Source organism: Panthera leo, chromosome B2 (genome assembly GCF_018350215.1).
Source record: "Panthera leo isolate Ple1 chromosome B2, P.leo_Ple1_pat1.1, whole genome shotgun sequence".
NCBI lineage: Eukaryota > Metazoa > Chordata > Mammalia > Carnivora > Felidae > Panthera > Panthera leo.
Genome location: NC_056683.1, coordinates 4,321,936 through 4,335,253, shown reverse-complemented (window position 1 = coordinate 4,335,253; position 13,318 = coordinate 4,321,936). Strand labels below are relative to the sequence as shown.

The 13,318-nt window shown below is 49.0% G+C and overlaps 1 protein-coding gene across 11 annotated transcripts in view; it reads left to right on the top strand.

Annotated features, from left to right (window-relative positions):
• CARMIL1 (capping protein regulator and myosin 1 linker 1) overlaps nt 1–13,318 on the top strand; it is a 309,417-nt gene that overhangs the window by 123,578 nt on the left and 172,521 nt on the right. For all 11 annotated transcript variants that reach the window (XM_042937729.1, XM_042937736.1, XM_042937731.1 and 8 more), the window contains one exon: nt 3,655–3,776. In XM_042937729.1, coding sequence (XP_042793663.1) covers nt 3,655–3,776 — 122 coding nt within the window. The remainder of the gene's footprint in view (nt 1–3,654; nt 3,777–13,318) is intronic.

Genomic DNA, 13,318 nt, shown 5'->3' with positions numbered 1-13,318 from the left:
TTATGCACACATGCACACACTTATGCACACGCTTATGCACACACATGCACACACTTATGCACACACATGCACACACTTATGCACACACATGCACACACTTATGCACACGCTTATGCACACACACGCACACACACGCGCACACACACACACACACACACGACTATTGGGACTCGGTATCAGGGGTGGACATTTGATTGCCTTGTGTCGCAGAGGATGAAAGATGTACCCTGTGTCACCTCAGGAACCTCAACGTCTGGTTTCTCTAGTGCTCTGTAATGTAAAACCGTAGGTTTTACAACTGGATGTGGCACTCACACCGCACCCTGGGTTAGGATGAGCTTTTCTTTTTTCTCTTTTTTTTTTTCCGTTCTTTTTAACGTTCTTTGGGATTGGTTAGCTTTTTATCATTATTTAGTTATAGTTTGTCAATTCAGATTAAATGCCCGGACGTTCACACTTCATCGTGTGTGAGTGAGGCAGAGCGCGTGTCACAGGGGGAGTACATGTTACTGGGGGACTGAAATGTGACATTTGCTGTTCTTTTCCTGGCCTTTGCGAGAATATGAGAGACTTTTATCCCGTTTTCCCCATCTCGTTGTCGGAGCACTTTCTCTGTGTTTAAGTTTTGTTGAAATTCTGTTTTCTGTTCGTGGTCAATACACTGAGACCCGCAGTTAGGTAGCTTCATAGGTATGGAATTTGGGGACTAGTTGTTGTACGACTGAAACACTTAGGATTTTTAAAAAATTGTAAAGTTAATTGTTTGCTGTGTCATAGGATGATTTTGGCAAACCACTCATGGCTGTTTCTGTTAGAAGAACGAAGAACTCGTCACAGACGCGTTGCTGGCTTTTATGAAAAAGTGCTTAAGGTCGGGGCGTCTGGGTGGCACAGTCAGTTAAGCTTCTGGCTTTGGCTCAGGTCATGATCTTGCAATTCATGAGTTCGAGCCCCGTATCAGGCTCTGTGCTGCCAGTGTGGAGCCTGCTTCAGATCCTCTGTGCCCCTCTCTCTCTGCCCCTCCCCTGTGCGCTTTCTCTCTCTCTCTCTCTCTCTCTCTCTCTCTCTCCCTCAAAAAAAAAAAAGTGCTTCAGATATATCCAGGTTGTTCTACTTAAAAAAGGAGGTGGGTGGGGTTGGAAACTCTCCCAAGTAAGATATTAGCAGTTACATTATTATCTTAAACATGCATTGGAGGTCGTGGATTATGTCCTGCTGGGTATCTAAGCCAGAACTGTTTCAAAGGCTTGATTTTTTTTTTTTTTTTCTGCAGCCGAAATCGGAGGGACAGAGGTATTTGAAAGGGAGTCCTTTGTCCTGGTGAAACGATTGGCTGTGTTAGCATCACCTCTGTCCCTCTGTGTCAGTCTTTACGTGATCCAAAGGTGGCGACCTATTACGCAGGGCCGTGCACAGCTTTTATATTGGGGTGGATGTGAAAGCCTCCTTTCTTCCCCTCCAGACCTGTCACCTTCTTTTCTTCCCTGTCATTCTGTTCAGTCCCGTGCAATTAAGGATGATTAGGCGTTAAGAGTAAGCGGAGTTAGAAGACGCTAATTACTGATTGCTCACCCCCGAACTGTGCACTGAATGGTTGCACTAGATGGGAAGAAAGCAGAAACGCCTTGTCGTGGAAAATCTCATTACCCACGGTGGTGGGGTGTTGGGGGTGGGCTGCAGAGCGTGGACCCCGTGGCTGCGTCCCAGGGTGTCTGGCTTTGTAAACCACGCGTACGCACAGATATGTGCACGTGGGACATCTGAGCCTAACTGCACAAGGCGGTTTGCTTCAGATGCTTCCTTGAGGTATCCTGGGGCTGAACAATAAGGACCCGGCAGGGACAGCAAAGCTGGCCACCCTTTTGGGGAGAAATCTTCCTTGGGTCACCTTCTAGAAGACCGATGCATGAAAATTAGGATAAAAAAGGTTGGTTGGTTTGTTTTTTTATGTGGGGAGCCAACTCACTGCCACGGAGGCGGTACGTATTGACAGATTCCTCTGGGGTGCTTGTGGAAAAGTGACATTTGAAGGTCTGAGGTCACTTAAGTCTTTCTCTTTGGTCTCAGCATTTGGACACATAAATTGCACTACTTTTCCTTTATTTTTTTAAAAGCTTATTTATTTGGGATGCCTGGGTGGCTCAGTTGGTTAAGCGTCTGACTCCTGGTTTTGGCTCAGGTCACGATCTTACGGTTCATGGGTTCGAGCTCCGCATCGGGCTCTGTGCGAGAGCGCAGAGGCTGCTTGGGATTCTCTCTTTCTCTCTCTCTGTCCCTCCCCCACTCATGCTCTCTTTCTCCCGCTCAAAACGCGGGGCTCGATCTCACCTTGACCTGAGCCGAAATCAATAGTTGGACGCTCAACCGGCTGAGTCATCCACGTGCCCCCACGTGATTACTTTTAATTTAGTTAATTTTAGGACAGCCCCAAACAAATCTAAAAACTGCTTCGTTAATCTCATGGGCTAGTTGCACATCAAGTGTAGTGTTCCCTCATCGTATTTTTGCACAAGGTAAGTACCAGCAGGAAGTAAATGTGTGAGGGTATTTTGATCCAAAGGGATTGCGTTTAACATGAATGTTTTTTTGAGATCCAAGATAATGGTATTTTTTAAAAAGTGATTGAAGTTGATTCTTTTTATCTGAAATATGGCCATAAACAACCTGTTGCCCTTTGCGACCTGCCCATGTTTTCAGGTTGATTTATATTTATTTACCTAGCTGTATGACCTCAGCGTCAACATTTTTGGTGTAAGCTTTGGACATCTCCCAGCAGTTCACTGGAATGATTCTTTGCCTCACCCCGAACATGATTACCTTGTTCCCGTCACATAATCCTTTCCAACATTCTCTCTTCTTAGAAAAGTTGAAATGTTTGGGATGCCTGGGTGGCTCAGTCGGTTAAGCGTCCGACTTCGACTCAGGTCATGATCTCACAGTTTGTGGGTTTGAGCCCCGTGTCGGGCTCCGTGCTGACGGCTCAGAGCCTGGAACCTGTTTTGGATTCTGTGTCTCCCTCTCTCTGCCCCTCCCCTGCTCCTGCTCTGTCTCTCTCTGTCTCAAAAATAATTAAATGTTAAAAAAAATTAAAAAACAAAAAAAAGAAAAGTTGAAATGTTCCCAAGCGTTTGATTTTTCTTTCGCTACCAGGCAAAAGGTTTTAGCATTTCATTTAAACATCTCGGAAGGGGTCTAATTTTAAAAAATGTTTAAAAAGAAAAAGAGGTAACGATCAGCTTGCCCTCACCTGCTCACTGGCGGAGGCATACCTCCTTCCACTGGGCGGTAGGGATGGAGCAGACTTTGGAAGGCTGCGTCTCAAGACAAAACCTTGGGAAACTTAGGAGAAGTTGTGTGTGAGTGCGAATGGCCCGTCTCCCTCGCGTGTGTGCGTGTGGGGCGGGGGTCTGTTTGCATCTGTAGTTTCACCTTTAGAAACACGTGCTTCAGTTTCTGGATGTTTCTGGACCTTTCCACCGTCTACCCAGGCACTTCCTTGGGTCTTCACTGAGGGTGTTATTTTAGGGAAGCGCTTCCGAAGAGGCTGGTACCAGGTGGGTAAGTGTCGGTGGGAATACGCGGTTCATCTGGTTTAAAGCTACAGACTCGCGGCCTGGGACTCGGTGTTAAGCAGCGTCCGCCCGCTTCTTGCAGATGGTCGTGGAGACTGACAAGCACAGCATCTCCATGAGGATGGCGTCGCCCGACGACGTGAGCGAAGTGTTGGCTCACATCGGCACCTGCCTGCGGAGGATATTTCCTGGCCTCTCTCCAGTGTGAGTTCCCCGGGGCCGGGAGGGGTGGGGTGGAGGGGGGCGGGGAGAGCGAGGACCTCCTGTCTGAGCCGGGAATGACAGCGGGGCTCCCTGTCGCCCCTGCCCTCGGGGCCTCCCCTCAGCCTCCCTCTTCTCTTCACCGTTAAATGGCGGACATGATGCTAACTCAAGCCGCTGTGTTTTGTGTCTGAGGTTCTCCAAGGTTCCCTACTTTCAAGAGCTTGGGTGACAGAGGGTGTGGCCACCCTTTAACCTCTGCTCCTGAGGCTAAAGCAGAAACCTGTCTCGTAGAACTTGAGATTTACCCCAACGGTTGGGGTGGGCTGCTGAGTGCTTCGCAGAAAGGCCTCGAGTCTAGTATTAACGAAGAGTGTGAGAGCCTTCATTTTCCTTGTTTTATTAATTAATTTATTATTTTTTTTGCCTGATCAGTAAGAAAAACTTAAGAAAGAAAAGAAACAAAAATTAGCCTCTTTTTCATTTTCCTCTCAGTTTCCGGAAGCCCACGTCAGGGAAGTTAGTGACGTACTTGCGTCTCTGCACAGCCTCACGTTTCTTTGTTCACGCGCTTTTCATCGGGGCTATGCGCCCGGGTGACAGAGTCTGTCCTGAGGGAGCGTGTGGGGTGTTGGAAGGGAGGTTGGAACGGCTGAGGTCAAAAGGCAGAGGGGCGCCTGTGTGGCTCAGTCAGTTGAGCGTCCGGCTTCGGCTCAGGTCATGATCTCACGGTCCATGAGTTCGAGCCCCGCGTCGGGCTCTGTGCTGACAGCTCAGAGCCTGGAGCCTGTTTCAGATTCTATGTCTCCCTCTCTCTCTGCCCCTCCCCTGCTCATGCTCTGCCTCTCTCTGTCTCAAAAATAAATAAAAACATTAAAAAAAAAAAAAAAAGGCAGAAGGATCCTTGTGCCAGAAAGCTCCCTAAAGTGATAACCCGTAATGAAGATGCCTTCCAGCTGGAAGAGCTGGTTCAGAAGTTCTGGAAAATACCCCTCCCAGTGCTTGCTCTGTGCGCAGGCCGGAAGGCCTCGTGGGGACACGTGTAGGATGGTTCGCTGGGCACCTTGCTGGCGGGGAGTGGGAGGGAAATTTCGGGGACTTGCCCTTCACGGGACGCGCTCCCAGATGCTCTGCTTGTAAATTGACGCGACGCAGGAGAACCGAGCCTTGTGTCTTTCAAGCCTTTTGGGCGCCTGCAGGTGGCTCGGGAGAGACAGGGGCTTCCTGTCCGCCTCTGACTTTCCGACACCCGCTGGGTTCTTCTGACGGCTCTGCACTGGACTGTCTCGTTTCTTCGGTCCCCCAGGCCTGGGGGACCCGGCCCTGTGCCCTCTGGCTGTTCACCTGGGGCCTCCTCCTGTCCGACTCCTTGCCTTCCTCTGACTCTCTGGCTGGCCAATCGTCGAGGGAACGGAGGTGGTGAGCGGGGGGCTGTCCCTCGACTCCTGCCAGGCTGGAATTTCCGGGTAGGAGGCCTGTTAAAGCCAGGCTGTTGCAGGTGTCCAGCCACACACTTGTGTGTGTGCAGGAGAGGCGCGGGCGGGCAGGGGTGCGGGATGCAGTGAGGAGCCGTGAGTAGTGGTGACCGGGAAATACCCAGAAGCAAAACATCCTTCAGGCCCCCAGAGAACTCTCTGGGGGCGATCGTGCGTTAGCAGTCACTACAGCCCCTTTCCCCTCAGCTGCACTCGGTCATGGGGCTTTGTACGCGAGCTTCCTGAGAACGCCCTCGCTCTCCGTCCCCAGGAGCCCCGGTGAAAGAAGGATGTGGTCAAGCACAGCCTTGTTTATTTAGCAAGGGCTGGTTTGACCCTCCAAGCAATGTTTAGAATCTCTGCTTTCTGTAAAACGCAGTTTTATTTGCCTGATATCCTAGGAATTTTGAGGGAATTAGCAGTTTTATTTTCGCTTTTGATTCTTCCATTTTTCCTTCCCAGAGAACATCGTAGAAGAAAAGCGTTTTCACTTTTCGCTGCCATTTAACAACTTCTTGAAAGGTTCGGGCAACGATTCAGTGATGCGCCCCATTTCCAGAGAGGCCGTCACCACATGCGTGTTAGTTTCTAAATCCATGACCTCCACCTCACCCTCATCTTCCCTTCTGTCCCCCAGCCGCCCAAGGCCCAAGGATGTCCCCAAGGACGTCACACATGGTGCAGCCCATAGACTTAGCAAGTTTCTTCCTGAAAACCTGTATTTGGTAGTGAATCTCAGTTAGTGGCCTCACCATTCAATTTTTTTTAATGTTTTATTTTTGAGAGAGAGAGAGAGATCGGGGGAGGGGCAGACACACACACACACACACACACACACACACACACACACACAGAATCCAAAGCAGGCTCCAGGCTCTGAGCTGTCGGGACAGAGGCTCGAACTCACAAACTGTGAGATCATGACCTGAGCCGAAGTCGGACGCTTAACCGGCTGAGCCACCCGGGCGCCCCAGCGGCCTCGTCATTTAAAAAGTCATTTGTCCCTAACTTGCGCGTCTCATTACTTGCCAAACCCTTTTCATGTGGAGTTTCTGGTCTGGGCCTTTGGCTGTCTTCTCATGCCCGCTGCCTGAGTCCAAAGGGTCTCGCTTGCCAGGGTGACATCGTCCTAGCTATAGCGTCTCCGTCTCCAGTCCTCTTCCTTGTCTTCCTTCCGCACCGTCACCAGAGTTACGCTTCTATACCCCAGTAGCGTCTGTGCTGTGAGCCTGGCCTAGAAGCCCACTGCCGTCTGGCCCCGTGATCTACCTGCGCCTGAGCACATCTTCCTCTTGTATTCCCAGTGCTTTCATTCAGGCTGCTCTTCCAGACAAGCTTCCGCTGCAAAAGACGTAGCCCAGATCTCGAAAGAGTTTCTTTATGTTTCCATAGAACTTTGCGATCACTTCCCAGACTAGCACCTGTCTCGCTGTGTTATAATTGTTTCTTTACACACTCATCCCTCGGTGAGTGTTGAGTTTCTACTACTGACGGCAGGGTGCTAAGTGTTGGGGTGCACGACCCACATGGAATTTCCACTGGGAAGCAGACCCCCCGAGAAAGGGAAATAAATAAATGAAGTAAGTAAGTATAAATTTGAATGCTTGCAACTGATCCTCCCTGCAGGGCTAACACAAAGAATAAAATTCTGTCTGCAAGGGCCTCCCTGTGGCCATGATGCTTTGAACAGACCGTCATGGAGAAGAAGGAGTCCGAAGAGGGCGGGGAATGTTTCCTTCTCCGGCCTCTGCTCCTGCCGCGGCACCTGCCTGGACCGGGATTGGCGTCGCTGAGAGATGCGCTGTGGCTGGAGGGTGTGGAAGACGAGGGTGCAGACGGGAGGGATGGAGACTGGTGTATGAGATCAGGCTGGAAACGTAGGCGCTGGTCATTTTATGGAGAGAGTAAAGAGTCTGCAGTTTAGCGGCAGCTCATGAGGAAGCCGGTGTCACATGCATGAAGGGATGGGACACGGTTCCCTTTGTAGTTTATGAAAATTGTGCCGCTGGAGACAGAATGGCGTGGGAAGGAGAAGAGCAGGTTGGGACACCGGCGGTGACCCAGGGGAAGGGTGGCCGCGGCCAGGGGTAGGGCAGTGACATTGGAGGTAAGGATAGAGGATGGGACACGGAAGATTTATTGTGGGCACAGGAGTGGCTGATAGATTTGGTGTGTGGGTGACGGCAGTGAGGAAAGAGAGGACCGAGGACGGCTCTAGGGTTTTGGATTAAGGACTCAGTGACCAGTGCTCCTTTTCAGCGAGGTGGAGAGGGCCCAGGGTAGGTGCGGGGGCAAGTTTTATTTTGGGGGGAAAACACCCCAACCGCTCTGCTGTAAGCATATGCTAAGCTTGAGGTCTAGGACGTGTAGGTGGGGATATCAGATGGGTGGTTATGTACGTGGGGTCGGAGCTTGGAGGAAAGGTCCGGGTCTGGAGACGTAGCGGACGTGGGAGGCGTGAGCATAGACAGTCTTGCACGCGTGACTTTTCTGAGATCGGCCAGAGAGACGTGTGCACCTAGAAGAGAGAGCATCTTCAGAACGAGGACAAGTGCAAGAAGAGCCGGGAAGGGCCCATATGCTCACCTCTGTGAACGGACACGGGGGAGAGTGCATCTTTCCACCCACGTCTGCTCTCACTAACATAGCAGTTCTTGAGAACCTACGTGAGGAGCTGCAAGAAAAGGCGTCTGATCTAGAGGAGACAGAGGGTGGCTGGGCATATGTGGGAGGTGGCTGGATGCAGGCTGGCTGTGCGGAGCGCCCCCCCCCCCCCCCCCGAGAAGCAGGGAGAGGGTTTAGAGAGGAGGGCAGGAAGGCAGAGGCAATTTAGATGAAGCCACCAGTGTGGAAGAAGGCACGGATTATAATTTAGAACTTGACTTGGCAGAAAATAATGTGAATGTACTTGACTTTTGTTTTGCTTTCATACCCACCATGCACGGTTAGGGCGTGAGAATTAAACCTGTAATATTTCGTGACTTGCACATTCGGCCTTTAATCTTGAAGCTCCTTTGCTTACATCGCATGGCACGGTTTTGGCAGGGGAAATGGCTAATTACGTGGGTGCTGGTTATTGACTAGCGAGGGTGGAGAGGTAGGTCATCATACCCTTTCTGGTGCATCTCTAGCGTGCTTTAGTTAAAGTGGTCAGTAAGGGAAACATTTCCTTTATGTAAATAACATGCAAAACAAAATATGTCCCTAGTAAATGTCATACATCCCACTCAACAATAAGTTGAAGAATATGAAACTGTATTTGATATCACGCGGTATGTTAACTAACTGGAATTAGAGTAAAAACTTCAGAAAGGAACCGTATATGGGATCCTCAACCTTATTTGAGTCATTTGTCTCATCAGATGTATTACCTGAGTCTGTGGTGGGGACCTTGGGTCCCCAGCCCTCCTCTCCTTACTTGCTCAAGGCGCCTGTGGTAGAGACGGATGGACAATAAAATATCTGATGAGCAGATGTCAGGAACCTGGAGGGTCTGGAGCACAAATAGCCAGGACTGCCCTCAGTTCAGATAATTAGTTCTTGCACAGCCCAAGTTCAACTATACACATGAAGCTGTGTCTGTAAAGATCTGAGTTTCTGGTTTTACCCAAATACAAATTTTGAAAATTACATCCATGGTCAGAATCAAATATTTAAAAACAATATATAAATTATCTACAAATAATCAGCCCTCTTGTGTATAGTCAAGAAAACACAGGTAGGAAAAAAATGAAGAATTTCAATTAAAATTAATATTCACCCCAGTATCCTCTCTTCACCTCCCCTCTGTACATATATATTTATCTCTTTCTCTCTCCTTTTCTTACAAAAAGATGTTTCCCTCCTCTCCTTAAATAAGGAAAGTTTCGGGGCACCTGGGTGGCTCAGTTGGTTAAGCGTCTGACTCTTGATTTCGGCTCAGGTCATGATCTCATGGTTCGTGAGTTTGAGCCCCGCATAGGGCTCTGCACTGTCAGCAGGTAGCCTGCTTGGGAGTCTCTCTCCCTCTTTTTCTGCCCCTCTCTCAAAATGAATAAATAAACTTAAAGATAAGGAAAGGCTATTTCTTTCTTTTTTTTTAATTTTTTTTTTAACATTTATTTATTTTTGAGACAGAGAGAGACAGAGCATGAACAGGGGAGGGGCAGAGAGAGAGAGGGAGACACAGAATCGGAAGCAGGCTCCAGGCTCTGGGCCATCAGCCCAGAGCCCGACGCGGGGCTCAAACTCACGGACCGCAAGATCATGACCTGAGCTAAAGTCGGACGCTCAACCGACTGAGCCACCCAGGCGCCCCAGGAAAGGCTATTTCAAAATATGGACAAAAGTTAAAGATTCAAGAAGAAAATTTAAGTTAAATTTAAAAATCAGATTGCCATTAGCATTGTTTTGTGACCACTCTCACTCGGGCCTGGCCCCTGAGACCGTGACGGTGAGGGAAAGCTAGGGAAATATTTGCAGCCTAAGTGTCGTTTAATCTGTTTTCCCAGAGGTGTCCATAATGGCATTTCTCTTCAGGAAGCTGTTTTGTGTTATGGCCTTTGGCTTTTCTAATATTGAGAACCTTGGCTATTCTCCAAAACCATGCTAGTTTTTTTTTTTTTTTTGAAGTGTTAAATTAAGTCATCAGGACATGGAAGAATTCATCTAGAAAGTGTTCACTAAAGCACTTCCTCGGGCGGGCACACATGCATGAGTGAACCGTGCCCTGTTCTCCAAGAGTTTGTAGTTCAGAGGTGGCGTAGGAAAGTTCCTCCAATTGTTCTAGGAGAGAGAGAAAACCCTCAGGTTTCCGAGAAAGAGAAGTCACATTTGACTTGGGATGCCAGCGAAATAACGTAGGATGTGTATTTGCTCTCCTCCTTGTTTGGGGGGGTGGTTGTCGAGGGTGTGCTGACCGGACTTCTGTGGGGAGATGGCGGAGGCTGGAGGCCGAGGGGAGCAGGTGCCGCTGGGAGGATAGCCACCTGCCTGGCGTAGCTGGAATTGGGAGCCTGCAGATGTCACTGTGAGGAGGGGGCCAGAGGACAAGCCTCCGGGATGGGCACTAGGGAGCCATGGAAGGCTTTTGAATGTTAGGATAAGATGGGAGTTACGCACCCCTTTGGGCTGCTTTAGAAACGTGTGTGGAGAGAGCCTTGAGGTAGGAATTGGAAGGTGTCAGCTTGGTGGGATGCTTCAGGGGGGTGAGACTCTGGCAAGTTAACTCCCTTCTCAGTGCCTCGGTGTCCTCATCTGTAAAAGGGGAATCATGCTGTGAATGGAGATGAGGATTCAATTAGCCCGTGTAAACTGCTTCCGTGATGCTACAGGAGTTGTAGCTGTGGCACAGACTTCAGTGCAGTCGGGTACCCAGCAGCGTCGGAAAAAAGCCCGCCCCATCAGAAAGGAAATTGGCAATGTTTGTAGGGAATATCTCCGAAGTTTATGATTTTATTTTTTGAGAGAGAGAGAGGGAGAGAGAGTCTCAAGCAGGCTCTGCACCGTCAGTGCACGTCCCAACACAGGGCTCGAACCCATAAACCGTGAGATCACGCATGACCTGAGCCGAAGTCAAGAGCTGGTTGCTTAACCGACTTAGCCACCCGGGCGCCCTGAACAGTAACCTCCTGACAGGATTGTTTTTCCTGGGAATAACTTACGGAATACTTGACTATTCCGTCCTGTATGTGACACATTCGGGAAAGTTGGCTGAGTAGCAGCATATTAAGACAAAGGTTCTTTGCTACCGTAATAAAAAAGATACCGCAGGGGCACCTGGGTGGCTCAGTTGGTTAAGCATCTGACTTCGGCTCAGGTCATGATCTCACAGTTCGTGGGTTCCAGCCCCGCGTCGGGCTCTGTGCCGACAGCTCAGAGCCTGGAGCCTGTTTCAGATTCTGTGTCTCCCTCTCTCTCTGCCCCTCCCCTGTTCATGCTCTCTGTCTCAAAAATAAACATTACCAAAAAAAAAAAATTAAAAAAAAAAAAGATACTGCAGATCTGTTTCTGAAGTCAAAGCCAATTAAAGTATGCAAAGGTGAGGTTCTCGTGAAGAAAAGTGGCAGAATAGGAGTTGATGTGCAAACAAAAGAAGGGTGCTGTGTAGCCCGTTCATTTTTCTAAAGCAGACGCAGTATTTGGTTGGGATGTGGTTTGGGTCAGGGAAATGTGCACGGTGCTGGTGACTACCGCCCTCGAGTGGGAGAGGCTTTGGAACTGAATTTTAAATAGATCAATTCGGTGGAGTGAAAGAGTTTACGGATTTTTTTCGTGTCGACAATTGAGGCATGAGATTCGCACAGAGAGCTGGCGTGCTGGTGACGTTTACTGTCCTTCTGAGGCTTGTGTAAGGTAAACGCCTGTGATGCACACGTACTTGGTCCAGCTCCACAGTCCCGCCTGCAAGCGAGAGGCAGGCTTTGTGCGTCTGCTAGGATTTTGGTTTACCTGTCGCGGCACTTATCCTGCCAGCAAATCCTTTCTGTCTGTCGGTCTGTCTGCACAACACACCCCCTCTCCCTGTGTGTGTAGGTGTGAGCTGTGTCCTGTGGTGCACGCACATGGGCTCTTTGCTGCCGTTGAACTACAGGGAAAAACAATATGGGCCATTGAGGGTGGGGGTCCCCCCTCATTGTTTCTGTGCATTGAGTTAGAGCACGTAGACACTGGCCATCTCCTGGAAGTTTACTCCTTAGAACTTTATCTCTTATGCAAGTCAATGCACCTGTTTCATGAGACGTCTTCGGTTCCTGAAATCGAAGTGCTTTGCAGTTCCTTGCAAAAGAAAGAGAAGTGTCACAGAGCGGGGCTGCTTAGAAAACCTCAGACTGATCCCGTCAAAGAGTGGTTTTGAGGGTCAAGGGGCAGCCTCTGCACACAGATGTCTACGCTAGCCACTGCTTCTCATTTTCCAGTTGACTTGCCCTTACCCCCTGAGCAGGAATGTCCAGTGTTGTTTTTGGAATAAAATTGAGGCTTTAGTTTCTGAATCTGCCATGAGAAGTCATCTGTTTCTCCCTCTAATCCTAGACTGCCACCTTCCTATTCTTGATCCTACCAGCTTCCTGCCAAAGATTTTTTTACCCTATTTTCTTCCTGCTTTTGACTAGCTTAACTTCGTCCTGTGTGTCATTGAAACAGCATGCCCCACAGTCCTGCTGAAGTGAAGCAAGAATTCTAGAAGACAGATGTGATCTCAGATGAAGTCAGACCTATGTCTAGTTTGATGTGTCCAAGGTTCACTTAACCGAGTCGTGTAAACGCTGGGGGCTGTTTCTGACAGGTCTGCTGTTGCTTTGCGTAATATCTGGTTTTGCTGTCTGGTCGCCAGAAAACAATGCCACTAAAATGCCCGATGATGGTATGGAACCGAGATGAATCATTCTGTAAGATCTGGAAGATTCTGTAATCTCACGTCCATTTGCGAATGTCTTGTTAAACCCACAGTTACCCCCCAGTTCAGGAGTTTTAAGATGATGGGATTTAATCATAGGTGTTTTCAGGTGAGATTGAGAAAAATCATGCTGCACTCACAGACCTCGTGCATTTACACGAGAATTTGAAGGAATTAATGACGTTTGGCCTAGTGGGTTATACCTGATTATGCTTCAGTCGTAAAAACCGCAAGGATGTGTGGGAATGTTTTCAGGGCAAGCAGAACGTTCAGGGTGTTTAAATGCTTTGTTGTGTATCGCAGGGTTTCTCTAGGAGTAGAACAGGGCAACTTGCCAGGAGGTAGCACATTTTCTCTGGAATCCATCCCGTGAGAAAATGGAGACAACTATTTTCCTCCAATACTCTACGAGGTGATTGAGATCCGTCACGATGACTGAGAACATTATATGTGGCAGAAGTGCTTTTAAGTCATTAAAGAAAGATTAAAATATGTTCAGTATAACTTAGCGTCTTTATTTACACCATTTCGCACCCAAGTCCTACCTTGATCCCGGTGCTTCTGACCCAATACCCTTCCTCACAGCCTGTGACCTCCTCCCCTCCTCCCCACTTGACTCTTGAGGGCCACACCCGAGACCTCGTCAGCTCCTGGAACAGCGTGTGCCGGGGTCAAGTCACAATTCACTCGTCTCG